Source organism: Muscardinus avellanarius (genome assembly GCF_963383645.1).
Source record: "Muscardinus avellanarius genome assembly, chromosome: 1".
Lineage (NCBI taxonomy): Eukaryota > Metazoa > Chordata > Mammalia > Rodentia > Gliridae > Muscardinus > Muscardinus avellanarius.
In genome coordinates this window covers 140,859,495-140,878,253 of record NC_137786.1, presented here as the reverse complement: position 1 = coordinate 140,878,253, position 18,759 = coordinate 140,859,495, and the positions used below count along the sequence as shown (strand labels likewise).

Genomic DNA, 18,759 nt, shown 5'->3' with positions numbered 1-18,759 from the left:
AGTTAATCTTTCTCCCTTGTTGGTGAGAATAGTATAGTGGAAAAGAATATAGGCTTTGGAGCCTGTGGTAATTATTAGGTTGTTCATTAAATATTTCTGATTCTTCCTCTGGGCACAATAGATTTTCACCTTTCTGTTCCCTTGGAGGTAAGATGTCTACATGGCTTGTTTTAGTCAGGGAAATGAAAATATAAATGACATGAGCAGTTTCAGATGGAAAGTTTAAGGGCCTACATGTGATTTGCCCCAACACTTGGATCCTCTTCTTCTTCCACGATCAGAAGGCATGGGAATGGAGTCATGGTCACCCAGCATCCATGTAGTCAGGAAGACTCTCAACGCACAAAAATAATTTATTTTTTATTTTTTGGTGGTACTGGGGTTCCTGGAAACCCTTCTAACTTCGGGCTATACTCCCAGACCTATTTTAAATTTTTTTTTATTTGAAAACAGGGTCTCTTAAACCAGCTCGGCTGGCTTCGAACCTGCGCGATCCTCCTGTCTCTGCCTCCCAAGTGTGGGGATTACAAGCGTGCACCACCATGCCTGGCAATAGTTTGTTATTTTTAAGCTACCAAGACTTGGGGCTAGATGTTATCCCTGTAGAACCTAGCTTACACTGCCTGATGCAGAGGTAGACAGTCCTAGGCCCAGGTCTTTGAACAAATCACAGACTTTCTCTAACCATCTCAGGGAATAGTGTGAGGACTAAATAAAAGTATGTAAGTCAAATTATTTGCCCAGAAAAATGCATATATTAATATTTATTTCCTCTGTATTTCTTCTCCCCCTTTATCTAGAGGGTATGCTATATATCCCTTGATTTTGTATAGAATGAACCCTGGAATATAGAAGGTGCCAGTGTGTGTGTGTATGTGTGTGTGTGTGTGTGTGTGTATGTATATGTGTGTGTATATGCGTATGTGTGTATGTATGTGTGTATTTAGGTATGTACTTAGAGAGTAACTTATTTTAAAGATTTTTATTAGTTGTTTTGCAATATAATTTTATTTTCTATAAATTCCTTCTCATCAGGTAAGGCACAGTTGGACAAGGACCAAGGTTGGATAAGAAAGATGACAGGGTGGGTCTGTATTGGGATTTTAATTACCGCTCTCTCTGCCGGTGATTCACCTCCTTAGTAACCCTGGTCTGAATGGCACAATTTGTAGCATCCTGAGCTGAGGTGGCATGACCTCAATGACCTCCACATCAGCCGGACCTCTTCTGGAGCTTAAGCTCTGTTCCCAGCATCACAGTGGAGAAGGACATTAAGGAATTGGAATGCACACAAGTGACTGGTGAGGGGGCAGCTACACAAGGCGGAGCAAGCTGTTACTTATGGCTCCAAATTCCCTATTGCTGTTGGAAGGTTAATTAAAATAGAAATTATTTGCATTCTCAGTACTTTAGTGGACAGAGCAAAAATGTTGTCAGTGAATAAGCCAGAATCTATGCTGTGACCTTTTAATAAGAGGAATAACTTCCTCATTCAGTTGTTTAGAAACCACAGGGGAGAAAAGCAAACTGAAATTTTCCAGCAAAGAGAAAGAGGGAAAAAGATGAGAATGGGGGTTTGTCGCCTTGTTTCACTATGGGCTGCATTAGCAGAGGCAGAGAGGGATCAAGCATTAGATAGGAGGGAAAGGAGACCACAAGAAAGAGAGGAAGGAGGGAGTGAAGAGCAGGAGCCCCGGGACAGGACACATGTCTTCTGCAGAGATCTGGGTCTGCTACTCTAGACCTTGGAGGGGGAACCTGATTTCAGAGGGAGCTACTGCAGAGGTGGGCGTGGTGCCAGGCACCTGAGTTCACAGGCAATACAAAGGATGGGACTATTGAGAAAACAGTTTCCGATTAAGCAAGAACTGGAAATTCAGAATCAAATAAGGTTGGTTTCAAAGCTCAAACATTCACCACAAAACATCTTAAGATAAAATCTGACTTTACTTGCTAGACCTACAATTGTCAGCAATGCACTATTTGTTTCCTGAGCAACAGGATGGAATGGTGGCTTTTTCCACATTCAAAGCAAGTGGTCCAGGAAGAAGTTATTGGTGGCATTTATTCATTCATTCCACAATCAGCATTGAACACTTGTTATGTGCCAGGCAACACTAGGTGGTAGTGATACAGAAATTAAGTCTCTGTTCTAAAGAATGTCACTGACTAATGGAGGAGACAGTCAGATTGCAGTGTGATGTAAGTGCTATGATGGAAGTGAAATTCTGGAAGCTTCTGGAACAAAAAGAAAACAAACAACAAAAAAAACAAAAACAAAAAAACAAACAAACAAAAAAAAAAAAAACACCAGCCAACTGAGAGGAAGGAGGTAAGAAGCAAGTAGTGGGAAGAGTCAGGGGCGAGATGGTCTCACTCACGCCCGAGACGTAGAAGATGTGTGGGCCACCAGCAGCAGTCTGCCATGCAGGAGGGGGTGCGCAATTACTCGGGCCCATGATGGAGCACAGGAAGAGGTGAGACCAGGGAGGGCAGAGGCCCAGTCATAGTGGGCCTTCATGGACTTGGACTTCATGTTGAGGGAAACGGGGGGCCATGAAAGGGTTTTATGTTGGGAAGTGACACTCAACTCCTTGCATCTATTTTCTTTAGGAAGATGGCTCTGGGGTTGGGAGAGGTGGCAACCTTTGAAGAGGGGAGCGTAGGGGTGGGAGGATGGGTCAGCAACTCACCAGGGAGATTATGAAGGCCCGAGTCTCTCTTGTGGCACTGGAAGAAATCCTAGTCCCGTGGCTCAGAACAAAGTAACCTTGGGCCCTTTGTTGGTTTGATTATGGATCTTATTCTTCTGACACTTAGAGTGACATTTATGATGGGGCACTGAGGGGGCAGCCGGGGCCAGGGCTCTGGTGTTTGTCACATTTCTCCCTGCTTGGAGGTTCACTGAGCAGGAGCTTTCCTCTTGACTGCTCCTTTGCTGATGCAAGGATAGATGGTGGTTGGGTGGGAGTCGCTGGTACTGGAGCAAGTCGGCCTCGCTCCACAGATCTTGCTGATGCAACAAGGAATTTCTCTTCTGGAGTGTGGCTGGAATGAGCACCGCGTTTCCCGGGAGAGCTCCCAGGAGCCCTCAGGCTGTGTGGAAATCCTGAACCCCAAGGAGTAAAGGAGCAAGGATAAAGATGGCTGCCCATCTTCAGAAGGCACTGATGGCAGGGTGGGGGGCGTTTCGCCCATACTGACTTCCAAGACAAGCTCTTGGGGATCTGTAACAGCGTCGAGCCAGCAACAGCATTCTCTTGGGCACATATTTCTTCAGGATAGCGCTGGAAGATTCTCAAGACAAATTCAGCTCAGTGACTGCACGAGGAGGAAATAGTTTGGTCTTTCTGCAAAGAAGTGATGGTGTTGATGTTGATGGGTAAATGGAGTGAATTATTTTGCTGTCCATAATGAATGCCTGCTATCTTGCTTCCTATATTTCTTATCTCTCCTCTCACTCTTTAAAACCTTAGGAGAGAGGTGGCACAGACGTCCCGTCCCGTGGGCCCTAAAGATTCAGATGAGCCTAGAGAGGTCTCTCATCCCCCTTAGCTTGGTGCTGGTTTTGATACCAAATGGAGTTTTTGTACATGACCAAAGAAAGCAGTATTATAACAGAGCACACAGAGATTTGGGGCTGATGTGGATGGGCAGGATTAAGTTGGAAAGGTAATATAGCAAGGGGAGGAAGGAAACTAATTTTCCCTGTATCCCCAAATTCTGATCAACTAAATACTGTAAAGCATTATTTGCTCCTAACTATTATGGCAATTGTTCAGAAAGAGTGATAGAATCTTTGAGATAAAACCAGCTTCTACTTATGAATAGCTGATTACCCAGTGCTGCATGCCTGCTCCCGGATCCTGCCCCAAATGTCTCTCCATTTTACAGATGCTCAAAGAGGAGACGAGTAGGAAGCCTAGTATTATTATGGTGACAGCTAACAGTTATTATGTACACACTTTGAGCCCACAGTTGGTGGTCTTTTTCTGTTGTTGTTTGTTTGTTGTCTGTGTGTTTACAGGGATTGAACCCAAGGGCATTCTATCTCTGAGTTACACCCTAGCACAGCCCTTTTTTTAATTTTTATTTCCAAACAGGATCTCGAGGAGTTGCTGAGGTTGGCCTTGAACCTGTGATCCTCCTGTCTCAGCCTCCCAAGTACTGAGATTTTAGGCGTGTGCCACCACGGGCTCCTGTCAAGGTTCTTAATTATTCTCACGTTCCCAAATCTGGTGCCACTCGTCCCTCCTTTTCCTTGGCTTCTCAGCAGCATTTATCAGAGGACAGACTTCTTTTGTAAAACTTTCAATTCTCTGATCCCGAGATCCTGCTTGCGTCTGCACCTCAAACATGGCAGCTCACTCTGTGCTTTTTCTTCTTTTTCTATCTGAAATCAGAATGTTGGTGTTTCTCAGGGTCAAATTCTAGACCCTCTTTCTTCTCTTCACATATATAAATATATTTTAACTGAGATTGAATCCAGGGGCATTCTACCTCTAGAAAGCTACACTCCCAGCTATTAAAAAAACAAAAAAACAGTTCTTACTAAGTTGCCAAGGACACTGGCCTTAAACTCGAGATCCTCCTGTCTCAGCCTCCCTAGTACTAGGATTAAAGGTGTTTGCCACCACACCTGCATTTCCCCCACTTTTCTAGCTGGGCAATCTTCTCCTTTTCCTTGGTTGAGATTCCACTTATGCTGATAATTCTGAAATGTGTATCTCCTGGTAAGATGTGGCTTCTGAATCCCAGACTCTCTTCTCTGACTTTGATGTCTCCACTTGGATGCCTCACAGGGAGACTTCACTCTTTACCTTTGCTTCTCTCTCTCTTTCTTCCTCAGTTCCTCCAACAACTTCGGTCCATGGTCCATTCTCTCTCTACTCCTCCCATCCTGGCCATCATCTTCTGATCCTTCTTCACCTGTTCTCTGGAGCTCTGCAGTGGACTCCAACTGACCTCCCCGTCCCATCTCCTGCCTCCCTGCAAGCAGTTCCCCACTCAGCAGGTGGAATACTTATTAAAACTCCTAGGACAGCTCATGCCCCTCTGCTGCGGACAATGCTCCAGTGGCTTTCCTTGAATTTTGAACAAAATACAAACCCCTTACTAGCAGACTTCAAGGTGGCTCTTGTGCACTGCCTGGCCCTCATCCTGTATCCCTCCCCCGCTTGCTCTTCCCATCCTGTATGCCTGTATCCTATTCTTTTCTAGAATCACCCAGGTTCTTCTGAGTGCAGGGTCCTTGCACCCACTGGAAATGCACATCTACTTGATCTTTGCACAGCAGACCCTTCACATTCTTCAGGTTGCAACTTACATGGCACCTCCTTCAGGAAACCTTCCCTGACCTAAAGTAGATCTCTACTGTCACTCCTAATCAAGGAATCTTGTTTATTTCTTTCACGGCTATCATTCCAATTGGTAAACTTTTAGTCTCTTTGTTTAGTTATCTCTGTAGTGATCCTATAAACATCTATCTTCTGTTCACTTTATTTTTTATTCCCTACTATGAACACAGTGCCTGGGCTGTGATAGGTATTCAACATACATCTGTTGAACAAAAGAATGTCAGGCTTGCACTAAGCTCTCTGTGTGAGTCATTTAACCAATGCTCACGAGGAGCCTGAGAGATGGAGATGGATATAGCCCCAAGCCCATTATACGGACAAGAAAAATGAGGTTTACAGTTTGGGCAATTTCATTTCAGATCCACAGAGTCTATAGGGAGAGAATCTGGGGTTTGAACTTGGATTGTCAAACTCCAGGAGCTGAGCACTCTCATCCACTTCATTGCTGCTGGGAAGAGAGGGAACCATCGTAACTTTAACATAGGTGCAGGCACATACTTTCTGATTTATAAGATCTTGATATGGAAACCCTTATTTCTCTAGTCTTCTAAATCACCTGTTGCAGAGATTGTTTTTATTTTTATTTTTATTTATTTATTTATTTTTTTTTTTTTTTTTGCGGGTCTGAGGATGGAACCCAGAGGCATTTGGCCTCCAAACCACACCCCCTGCCCATTCTTTATTCTTTATTTTGAAATAGGGTCTCACTGAGTTGCGGAGGGCCTCACTAAGTAGCTGAGGCTGTCCGCAAACCACGATCCTCCAGTCTCGGCCTCCCAAATGCTGGGATTACAAGCGTGCGCCACCACGCCTGGCGAGATTGGTTTTTTTTTGTTGTTTGTTTGTTTGTTTTTTTGTGGTACTGGGGTTCCTGGAAGCCCTTCTGCCTCTGGGCTACACTCCCAGACCTATTTTTACATTTTTATTTGGAAACAGGGTCTCCTAAGCCAGCACACGCAGCTGGCTTCGAACTTGCGCGATCCTCCTGTCTCTGCCTCCCAAGCGCGGGGATTACAAGCGTGCGCCACCACGCCTGGCGAGATTGTTTTTAAAGTAGGACAAAAACATGAATTTGGGGAGCTTGGAATCTGAATTCAGTTCAGAGCCAAGAAACTATTTTAATCCATCTTTTCTTGTTCAGTATAATGTCCCAAAGCTGGCTACAAATTCCATGGGCTGATGATGATGATTCTCATGATCTGATGCAGCCTTATTTCTTTATATCTACATTAATAAGAACAGAATGTTCACATTGGTGGTTTGTGTTAGTGACTCAATTTCTCATTGCTGTAAAGTTGACATTTCTAAATAGTATACTCATCTCCAAGATGTTCACCTAGTTCCCATACTAGCCTAATGAACAACTATGGGTAGTTCAAAAGAGATCATCCCTCAATCTCTATCAACATCTGAATTATATTTTTTACAGAAATAGAGAAATCCATTTTAAAATTCAGATGGAATCTCAAGGGACCCTGAATAGCCAAAACAATCTTGAGTAAAATTTAAAAAATGAGCTGGGTATGGTGGCACATGCTTGTAATCCCAATACTTGGGAAGCTGAGACAGAGGATCGCAGGTTCATAGCCAGCCTCCGCTATTTAGTGAGGCACTCTGCAACTTAGTGAGATCCTGTTTCGAAATAAAGGATAAAAAATAGGGCTGGGGGTATAGCTCAGAGGTAGAATGCCCCTGGGTTCAATTCCCAGTACTGGGGGGAAAAAAATGAAGCCAGAGATCTCACACTTTCTGATTTTAAAACTTATTTAAAAGCACAATAGCCAGGCGTGGTGCCACACTCCTGTAATCCCAGCCCTAGGGAGGCTGAGACAGAAGGATTGCACAGGTTCGAAGCCAGCCTCAGCTACTTAGTGAGGTTCTCAGCAACTTAGACCCTGTTTCCAAATAAAATATAAAAATAGGTCTGGAAGTGTAGCCTGAAGGTAGAAAAGCACCTGTGTTCCACCCCCAGTACTACAAAAAAAAAAATCAATAAAAGCACAATAAACAAAACAGTGTGGTACATACCACAAGACAGACATACAGACTTTATTTCCAATATAGATTTTATTTCCAATAAAATAGAAAAGAGTCTAGAAATATACACTAGTAAAATAGTCAAATGAATTTTACAAGGATGACAAGGCCATTTGATGGAGAAAAGGAAAATCTTTTCAGCAAAGGGAGCTAAGAAAAGAACACACACACACACACACACACACACACACACACAAAGTTGGATCCTTATCCTACACCATGTACAAACATTAACTCAAAATGGATCAAAGACGTACATTTAAGAGCTAAAACCAGAAAACCCTAAGAAGAAAAGAGGGGAAAAGCTATAGGACATGAACTTGGTAATAACTTGTGACACCAAAATCACATGCAAAAAAGAAAATAAGACAAAAGTGGACGAATTGTATTTTAGCAACATTTTAAAATTTTGAGTTAAGCAGATACCGTCAACAAAACCAGAGTGAAATTCGAGAAAATATTTGCAAATCATATTTTGATAAGAGATTAGTATGTCGGATATAGAAAGAACTCCTTGGCAATAACAGAACAACCTGGTTTTTTAAATGGGCAAAAAACTTAAATAGATATTTCTTCAAAGAACATATCGAAGTGGCCAATAAATACATGAAAAGACACTCAGAACCAGATATTATGGAAATACAAAGATTAGGGAAAAGTAAAAACCACAATGAGATACCATTCTACATCTACTGAGATGACTATGAGAAGAAAAAGGAAGAGGAAGAGGGAAAGGAGAAGAAGGAAATTTATCAGAGTTGGCAAGGATGTAGGGAAATCGGGACTCCTATGTATTTCTGGCGGGAATGTAAAATGGTGTGGGAAAATGCATGAAAATTCCTCAAAAAAATTAAATGAAGAATCACCATGTGATCCAGCAATGGCACTTCCAGGTATACCAATAAGAACTAAAGCAGAAACTTGAACAGATATTTATATAACACTCATGTTCATAGAATTATTTATAGTAGCCAAAAAGTTGAAGCAGCCTATGTCTCATTGACAGATGAATGGATAAAAGAAACGTATTTTATATACACAATGGATTATTACTCAGCCTTGGGCAAGCTATTTTGACACATGCTATAACATGGATGAATCTTGAACACATTAAGGTATGTGAAATCAGCTGATCATAAAAGTACTGTATAAGTCTTCTTATGTAAGATATTTAGAATCAAAATATTGTAAGATTCTTCTTATATAAGATACCTAGAGGCCAGGCATGGTGGCGAATGTTTGTAATCCCAGCATTTAGGAGGCTGAGACAGGAGGATCGCAGTTCGAGGACAGCCTCAGCTACTTAGTGAGACCCTTTGCAACTCAGTGAGACTCTGTTTCAAAATAAAGAATAAAAAAATAGGGCTGGGTATACGCCCCTGGGTTCCATCCCCAGTAACACACACACACACACACACACACACACACACACACACACACACCTAGAAGAGTCAAGTTCACAGAGGTAGAAAGTAGGAGGGTGACTGCCAGGGGTCTGGGGATTAGGGTGGATTGAGAGTCAGTGTTTCCTGTGTCTAGATTTTCTGTTGAGGAGTTCTCAACTCTGGAGATGGATCATGGTGATAGTGTCACAAAAACATAGATGTATTCAGAGCCAAGAATTATACATGTTAGAAAGATACATTTTATGTAATGGAAACAGTATATTACCATAACAAAAAGGAAAAAAAAACATTAACTTTCCCAAATTTGATTTTTTTTTTGGGGGGGGGAGGGTACTGGGAATAGAACCCAGGTGAATTCTACTTCTGAGCTGCACCAAAACACTTTTTATTTTGAAAAAGAGTCTAGCTAAGTTGCTGAGGCTGGACTCAAACCTGTGATCCTTCTATCTCAGCCTCCCAAGTACTGGAATTGCAGGCATGCATCACGACGCCGGGCTGAACTAAACTGTTACAGAGGGTATTACGCTAATCTGCCCAGATTTTCAGAGCCAGGTAACTTTCTCCTCTAGATTTGGGGAAACTCTCTGTCCTCAGTCCTCAGCTGAAGACAAACCAGCTCTCTCAAGGTCAGATTTTATTCCTGGAGTGGCCTGAATCCAGTGACTGGTCAATGTGAGAATACTGCAACTAGTTTCAGAGTTCTTATCAGGCTTTCTTGTACCTTACTGTGGCTCTACTTTTCTTTCTTCCCAACCTGTTTTCTTCCCTTCCCACAAAGTTTTTCATCCTGAAAGCACTCCCTGGTAAATTTCTTCTGTGTGTACATGTGTGTGCACATGCATGTGTGCACACGTACACACACGATTCTTTGATGCTTTAATTCCATTGATGCCAGAAAAAAAGTCACAACAATTATATTAATGCATGATGAGTGGGATTCAAAGGTACCCTTGGAGGTTGTGTAGTGCACAACTGTACAGAGAAGGAGAGGTTCTGGGTGGACTCTCTTATTCCCCCACTTTGGGGACCCCTAGAATGATCAGGTGGATAGGCTAATTAGTATCTGGGAGGCCTGAGGCAGTGGCTGAATCTGCCTTGAAGAGAGGGAAGCGTTTCCCCCTCATCCCTACCACATGGTAGAGCTTAGAAGTAATATCGGGAGTCAACCAGGTCTGGAATTTGAGAAGCTAGAAGTGAGCTCTGAGACTTAGTAATGCAGCCTCGATTTTACCTCCTGGTCCTGATGCTCCTAGATCAAGCTCAGCATTTTGGACACAGTTATTTTCTAGCTTCTTCTAGTCCCAAGTCACTGTCACTTATGTTGGTCTTAAGCTGCTGTGTTCCCTAGAATGCATTTCATTGTATCAATACTGAAATAGAATTTCTGCTGTGTTTCCTGGAATGCACTTCGCAGTGTGGAAAGTGAAATAGAATTCTTAGAGTAGCTGTAAATTCTGAGATCACGCCTGGGGTCTTCTTTTTAACAGCAATGGGAAGGGAGCCCTAAGAAAGGGCATGTATTCCTAGATCAAGTTCATTTTTCAAATAATCTGAGTTAGTGCATACTGTTACGTATGGTGGTGGGTGAGCTGGAGTTGATAACTGATTTAACTTACTTTATAATTTGATTTTAAAAGTCCTCATGTCAAAAGAAAACCTCTCGAGTCTCCTTCCCATCAAGCTTGACTTCCCTTCTTGGTCATTATCACAAACTCCTCCATCATTCATTCATGGACAAACGGTCCACATACCCTGCTCCTCCTTCCTTCCTGCCCTTTCATTCCAGGGATGGTGACGTCTCCCTTCCCCGGCACTCCATAATGCTGCTCTCTCAAAGACCACTAAAGACTCTCCCCAGCCTGATCCAGGAAGCTCTCTTAAGTCTCTTCTTTTCTGATCACTTCAAAACTTCCTTCTCCTTTAGTTTTTGTGACATTGTCATGTTTCAATTCCTGACCATTTGTTACTATTTCTTTGGCAATTCTTCTTTCTGCCAATTCCTTCAGCATTGGTGTCCTCTCTATCAGTCTTCTGTACATCTCCATCTGGATGGCCCGCAAGCATCTCAGACTTAGGATTTCCAGGGCTGATGCCATTGTTCCTTTGCACGTTGCCTGTCTGAATTTTCTCTCGTCTCCCACCCGCTGTCTATAGCACCGATGGCTGTTCAGTCGCCCACATTGGAAGCTTTGGCATCATCACTTTCTCTAGATTATTATCAAATATCCCCATATGCCTTTCTGTAGTCGTAGAATATATATAACTGATAATCCCTCCTTACCCAGAACTCCCTACCTCCTTACCGCTCTTTATTATTTTCTTTAGCATTTACCACCATTTGTACTAGATGTTTATTCACTTTTTTTTTCTGTCTTTCCCATAAGAATATAAGTCAGAAAGGACAAGGCTTGCTTTTGTCCAGGGTTACAACCCTCAGTGTCTGGAGTAGCACCAGGCATTTAGTTGATACTCAATTGATAGGTGCCGAATGAATGAAAGGACCTGAATTTCTCCTTTGGCTGCAGACTCCAGTCTTTGGAAAGTTGTAAAGTTCTGTTTTTGTCTTGGATGTGCTCCTCTGCTCCTTTGCTCACTACCCCACGCCCTAGGTATAAGGCCTGCCTCACCCACAGCACTGGCATGGTGTCCTGGCTGGTACCCTTGCAGTGGCTGTCTTCTTAGACTGTCTTCTCTCTCAACACACAGAGGTATCCGCCTCCCTCCTCTGCTTCCACCCCATGGATGTTCGCAGGGAGGGTGGTTACTGCCGTGTGTGCGCCTGCAGCCGGAGCCTCTCCCGGGGGAGAGAGGTCTGTGCAGGGCAGCAGTTTCAGTTCCATTTTAAAATGAAGATCAGGGAAGGACTGAAATGCAATGCAGAGCCGAGCCCAGGAACGGGGACAAGTGATGCATTCTATTAAAAGAACATAGGAGAGCTACTCACAGCCACGGCGCGGACTGGAGTAACTGGGGCAGAATTCGAGAATGAGTCATTACAACAGAGATCAACAGCTATACAGGGCAGGGAGGGGCTGGAGAGAGAGACAGGGGGGAAAAAAAGAAATTTAGTCATGCTGAAGTGAGATAGGATTCCCACACTTCTCTACATTGAAAGGCTAAAAATAGGGACATTTGGGGAGAAAATAGTGAGGAATCTTTTAATTTTACTGACATAGTCTATAAGGAGAGAAGTTTTGCAGGGAGGCGTCTGTCTCTCACTCTTGGTGGTAAACTTAGAAAAATTTTATTTTGGGTCTCTCCCAACCCTCACTCCCTTCCACCTCTGGCCGAGTCTCTTTATCTTGCTTCACTATCAAAAGCTCCTCGTTAGCTGGGCGTGATGGCACACGGTTGTAATACCCGCGCTTGGAAGGCTGAGACAGGAGGAGCACACAAGTTCGAAGCCAGTCTCCGCTACTTAGTGAGGCTCTCGGCAACTTAGTGAGACCCTGTTTCCAAATAAAAAATAAAATAGGTCTGGGAGTATAGCCCAGAGGTAGAAAGCCCCTGGGTTCCACCCCCAGTACCACCAAAAAAAAAAAAAAAAAAAAGGTTCCTCTTTAGGAAAGAGTCTGATATGCTCATTCACATAAATTGATAAAGCTTCTGTGTGTGTGTGTGTGTGTGTGTGTGTGTGTGTTACCAGCGATGGAACTCAGGGGCTTTCTACCTCCGTGCTATACTCCCAGACCTAGTTTATATTTTATCTGGAAATAGGGTCTCACTAAGTTGCCGAGAGCCTAAGTAGCTGAGGCTGGCTTCGAACCTGTGCGATCCTCCCAAGTGCGGGGATTACAAATGTGTGCCACCACACCCGGCTAGATTTATAAAGTTTAATGTGGTGATTCTACAGATAGCAGACGCTCATTTGTGAAGCCAGGCACTTAAATACAGCAGTCATTAAAAAGAGAGAGAGATTTCCTGTGTCGGATTTCCTTTGCTGTGACAAGTATCTGAGGAAAACAATTTATGAGGCAGAAAGAATTATTCTGGCTCACAGTCAGAGGTTTTAGTACATGGTTGCCTGGCCTTGGTCTTCTGGGGCCTGTGGCAAGGTAGTACATCATGGCTGGGGGCATGTGGCAGAAATTGCTCACCTGGTGGCCACTGAGAGGCAAAGGAGAGAGAGCTGAGGGGCTGGGTCCCAATACCTCCTGCAGGATATACACCCCCACGGCCCGACTCCTTTCACTAGGCCCTATCTCTTAAAAGGTCCTACCACCTTCCAATATCACCACCCTGGAACTACACCTTTAGCATATGGGCTTTTGGGGAACATGCCAGATTCAAACTGCAGATATGTATGTGTGTGTGTGTGTGTGTGTGTGTGTGTGTGTGTGTGTGTACAGATACATATATATGTGTATATAATTACTGAAATACCAATGCAAAGACATCAATTAAACCAACAGCTATGTTATAAAAAGACAAGGTCGGGGAACACAGTGAAAATAAACATATTTCAACACCTAAACAAGCTCGAGAGTATAAGAAATGAAGGTGAGGGTGTCTTGGATGTGGGATGATCAAGATAAACACACACAAATATATATATATATGTGTGTATATATATATATCACACCAACCCAGCACAAGGTTAACCACAGTAGTATTCAAAAATATTGGTTGAGCCAGGTGTGGTGGCACATGTTTATAATCGCAGCATTTGGGATACTAAGACAAGAGGATCGTGTATGGTTTGCCGACAGCCTCAGCTACTTAGTGAGGCCCTTTGCAGTTCAGTGAGACCCTGTTTCAAAATAAAGAATAAGCCGGGAGTGATGGCGCACGCTTGTAATCCCTGCGCTTGGGAGGCGGAGACAGGAGGATCGCACAGGTTCGAAGCCAGCCGCGCTGGCTGAAGAGACCCTGTTTCCAAACAAAAATATAAAAAATAGGTCTGGGAGTGTAGTCCAGAGGTAGAAGGGTTTCCAGGAACCACCAAAAATTAATTAATTAATTAATTAAATAAAGAATAAAAATAGGCTGGGGTCAGAGCTCAGAGGTACAATGCACCTGGGTTCCATCTTCAGTATTGCATATATATATATATATATATATATATATATATATATATATATATATATGGTTTAAAGACATTTAAACCGGGTGTGGTGGCACACACTTGTAATCCCAGCATTTGGGAGGCTGAAACAGGAGGATCCAGGTTTTTGGCCAGCCTCAGCTATTTAGTGAGAGGCCCTTGCAATTTAGTGAGACCTTGTTTCAAAATAAGGAATAAAAATGGGGCTGGGGTGTAGCTTGGAGGTAGTGTGCCCCTGGGTTCCATCCTCAGTACTGCAAAAAAAAAAAAATTTAAAGCTGTCATTTATATTTTCAAGCTGTGGAACAATTCAAATATCCAACTTTAAGCCAACCCACTGAAGAATCATTCATAGGAACAATGATCAGTTATAAAAATATTTAGAAAGTCTTTTAATGACTTCAGAAAAATGCTTAAAATGAATTGTTAGGGAAAATAGGCAGGCTCCAAGCAGTTACCATGTCACTTATAAAAATCATATGCATTTCCCCAAACTAATAAAACCTACAGATATGTCTGGAATCTGGGGGTTACTTTTAATGTCTTTGTTCTACTTGTCTGTATTTTTGGATTGTGTATAACTGATATCCGATATTACAAAAGTAAACGTGAAGGAAGAGTCTGGTCCTTTTCAGGGGTGCCTGAAGTCACCCCGTGTTGGCTGGTGGCCTGCTTGGTTGAGGACACAGGGGGAGGGGCAGGGGATGGGCCTCTCCAGGGCTGGAGGGCTGCTGGTGAGCCTCCAGAGGATGGGTTTTTAGTGTGCTCTGTAAAGAAAATGGCAGTGCTTGGTAATCCTGGTGCTCTCCTGGGTTAGAGGGTTCACTGCGGAGGCCAAGGGGGCATTCCCATGTCCAGGGTCCAGGGCAGCCTCCTCTTCTTTTCTACAAGCCCAAGTCTCCTTCAGGTGCAGAGACATGTTTATTTTCACTGGGCTCTCCTGACTCTTTCTTTTTAAAGTACAGCTGTAGCTTAATGTAGGTCTTTGGTTGGTATCTCAGTAATGTTCTACCTTCATATCCTTAAGAATCCAGGTTATATTCCTTTAAAGAAAAATATTATTTAATATTGCTCTTATGTCATAGTACCTATATAAAAGGCTGGGCCATTTAAAAAACTAATGCCACAGACTCAGTAATTATAAACAAGAAAACATTTTCTTTGGGTTATTTTTGGAACTTTCTTCTCGACATCTGCATTTTCTTCTAACTTATGTTGCTTCCTACCTTCTTCCCCTTGGGAACTGTTGCTTCTAATAGTGTTGCCTCTCCGTGAAAAAGCAAACTTCACACCCAGGATAAAACAAACAATACAAATAAAAAAAAAGTCCCTCAGCAACAGAATCCCCCATCCCCCATCCCTGTCCCTCTCCAAAATTCTAGTTTTCTGCACTAGAAAGAAAAAAAAAAAAAGTCCCAGGCTATCCCTGTGCTGCCAAGCTCTTTGGATCTAAACGGAGGGATTCCACAACTTCAAAAACCTAACCAAACCCAGGATCTTGTTTTTATTTTTACTAGTTATTAAAATATCCAACCTCCCGATTAAGAAAGACTGGGTGGCAGGAGCGACCGCTAAGGCGTGAGGGAGAAGTGTAAAAAGAAATCCCAGCTCCGCCTGGAAGACGCGTGTGAAAGAGCCCGGCTCCCTCGGCGGCAGCTCCAGTCCGGGTTTTGCAGGCGGCCGCATCTGCCTCCCCTGTCTCTTACCTCCTTGATGTTCGGCACTATTTGTGGCCGGCGTGGTGGAAGGACACAGTGAGGTTCTCACCCCCGCCCCCCGCCCCTCGCTCCCATCCCCAGCTCCATCAAAGCGAACCCGGGCCAGCGCAAGGATCTCCGAGTTGCGAGTGTGCTGAGGCTGGGACTGTCACTCATTCTCCGCTCAGCGCGTGAACGCAGCTCGGCAGCCGCTGGCAGGAAACAATTCTGCAAAAATAATCATACTCAGCCTGGCAATTGTCTGCCCCTAGGTCTGTCGCTCTACCGCCGTCCACACTCGCTGCAAGGGAGGGGGGGCACAGAATTTACCGCGGCAAGAACATCCCTCCCAGCCAGCCGATTAAAATGCTGCAAACTAAGGATCTCATCTGGACTTTGTTTTTCCTGGGAACCGCAGGTACATTTTTTTTTTCCTCTCTCTCTTTTTAAAATTCTCAGCCTGATTTGCTAATTGCCCCTTCCCCCTCCCCCTCCCCCGGGGGAGCGCTGCTAATTTGGGTGGCTTTTGTGTTTTTCGGAGACTGGTCATTTTCGTGGCGCGGAGGAGGGAGCGCATCGCCCTTGCAGCCCAGCCGGACCCGCGCCCTCCGGGCAGCGCCGGACCGCGGCTGCCGCCCCGCGCCCCTCCAGCGCCCGCGCCCCTCCAGCGCCCGCGCCCTTCCCACTTTGTGTGCGGGCTCCGGGGCCGCTGCGGCCGGCCGGCCCGGGCAGCGCTCCTTCCCGAGGCGGCGGCGGGGCGGGAGCCTGGGCTGGGGTGCGGCGCGGGCTCGCGCTCGGCTCGGCTCGGCGGGGAAGGGGCTTGTCAGCCCCGGCGTGGGGACCCGCGAACAATGAGGCCGGGGCAGCCGCCCGCGATCGTTATCTCCCGGGGTGCAATAAAGTGGGGCTGGCTGTCTTCGCCCCCGCCCCGCCCCGGGCCGAATAACGGTTTGCAAAACGGGGCGAAATGGACCGACTCGCAGTGCTCTGTGGCCGTTGTTGCGCCCTGGTCCAAAATGACGTTAGTTTTTCATTTGCCAAATTGCTGGTTAGTTGCAGAGCCTGCCCGCCTGCCGCCCGGAGCTCGGAGGGATGGGAGGGTCGGGCGCCGCGTTTTGACAGGAGGAAGTGCGGAGGGGCGGAGGGCGAGGAGGGCGTGATCGGGCCGCCTGGTGTGTGCGCGCGTGTGTGCGCGCGTGTGCCTTCACACGCACCGCGAGCCCGTGTTGCACGGTGCCCGAGAAGAATGGCAGGTAGCCGCCCGGAGCACCTCGCCCCAGCCGCCTTTCTTTGGGCGAGGTCCCCGATCCTGGCAAAGTGTGAACAATAGGGAGCTGGGAGGCCGACGGGGAGATGCTGCCGCGGGTGGAGGGGGCTGCGCCGCCGCCCGCGAACCTCGGCAGCCAGGAGGGAGGCGCATTGCATTTAGGCGCTTTCCATCTCGGCCTCCCCGGAAAATTCTTCTGTGCGTGCCCACCCTCCCCTCCAGCTGCCCCCCACCCCACCCAGGGCTTGCGCCTCGGCGCTGATGGACCGAGGCGAGGAAGAAAGGAGCAGGGGCGCCAGAGCTGGGTGGGTTGGGCGGAACGTCGGGGCGGGGGTCCTGCTCGCAGGCGCGGGCGGAGACCCGGGCGGCCGGGTCGTGCCCGCTGCCAGGTGCGGCTCTACCTGCCCCGGTGGGCAGCGCGCGGGGCGGGCTTGGCACCCAGCGCGCCCCCTCCGCGGGCGGCCCGGGCAGCGCCGCCGCCCGCAGCCGACTCAGGCCCTCCCGCGGCGACCAATCAGAGCGAGGCTGGCTGGGCGGGAAGCCGCGAGAGGCTTTTATTGCGGGCGGGTGGTGGCCCGAGCCCTAGGACCTCTCCCCGGGTTCCAGCCTAGCGGTCTCGCTCGCCCCAGCCGCGGAGACTCCGCCCTGAGGGTGCCCCCGCCTCCACGGCGGCTTCCGAGGACAGAAAATGGAGACTGGGTGGTCGCCGGGAGGTCTCTGGGACCCGCGCCCCGCGCTCGCCCACTCGCGCCTCTTTGCACGCCGAGCCGGAGCATCGTGGCGCTCCCTCCCGCAAACGCCTCGGCCGCGGCGTCGGGGCCGAGCATCGCCCGGGAGGTCCGCGGGGAGCGGCGGCCCGAGGTGCGGGCGCGCCTGCGCTGACAGGCCGGCCCGGGCCAGGGGCGAGGCTGGGGGCGGGGCGGGGCGGGGCGAGGGGCCGGGTCCTGCGGCCACCTGGATGGGGCCTCCAGGGGCGGCGCCTCCTTCTCGCTGGTGCCCGGGTGCCTTTAGGGAGCGACCTACCCACACAGTGTGCGGGAGGGGCTGCTCTTGAGACCCCCTTCCCTGGGAGGTGGGACCGTGACAATGGAGACCTGATCTTCAGTGCATCTTTTGGGGATCCCCAAAAGATGAAGGCCGTGGCCCTCATCGCGATGGGCGTGACTCTCTGGATCCCTTGGGAGTTGCAGACAGGTACACACCCAGAGAATCTCACATTGGGATGCTCGTGTTTAGGCAAGGATGTCATTCTAACCGGTGGTCCTCGGAATGAAATCTTTCTCTTTCCCAGCCTCAGGACCATGAGGATGGGAAGAAAGCAGGATGTGAAACACATTCTGGGTTGCTTAACAAAAGAAAGAAGTTGGATGGTTTTACATACAGAGAACTGATTTTTCATTAAAGTGTTGCTTCTACCATAATTAAAAAAAAATCCAGAGAATTCAGAATGAATTCAGAATCCAGAATCCAGAATGAAAATAAAGACGATATAATGGGTTCGCGTGCGTGCGCACCACACATGCACACACACACACACACACACACACACACTCACACACACACATACACACGCACACACACCATTTTTGCCTCAAATGTTGTAGCATCTCTAGGGACAATGGTGATTCAGGCTATGTGCTCCACTCGGTGCACATGACAATTTAGACCTAAGGAGTGCTAACCATAATACGTTAAATGAGCCTGGTCGCGTTTGCACCTTTAGAGTAAAATGAAAGGTTGTGGAATTACATTGTAATTTTGAGTCTATTCTAACAGCACTTTGGGATGTTGTATGGAAAAATTGTTTGCTTGAATGATCTGGAATAGTTAAGTCACATGTTTACTTGATAACATCCTCTGCCAGTTTAATCTGCAAGAGCCAAGGAAGGGATAGGATTGGTTTTCTAACAAAATAGTACCATATTAAGAACAAATAGCACCCTAGATACTA

The 18,759-nt window shown here is 46.4% G+C and overlaps 1 protein-coding gene across 25 annotated transcripts in view; it reads left to right on the top strand.

The window, feature by feature from the left end:
• Positions 1 to 15,907: 15,907 nt before the first annotated feature.
• Positions 15,908 to 18,759, top strand: part of NCAM1 (neural cell adhesion molecule 1) — a gene marked incomplete at both ends in the record, with an annotated part of 327,730 nt that continues 324,878 nt past the window's right edge. For all 25 annotated transcript variants that reach the window (XM_080700234.1, XM_080700222.1, XM_080700221.1 and 22 more), the window contains one exon: positions 15,908 to 15,959. In XM_080700234.1, the coding sequence (XP_080556360.1) occupies positions 15,908 to 15,959 (52 nt within the window). The remainder of the gene's footprint in view (positions 15,960 to 18,759) is intronic.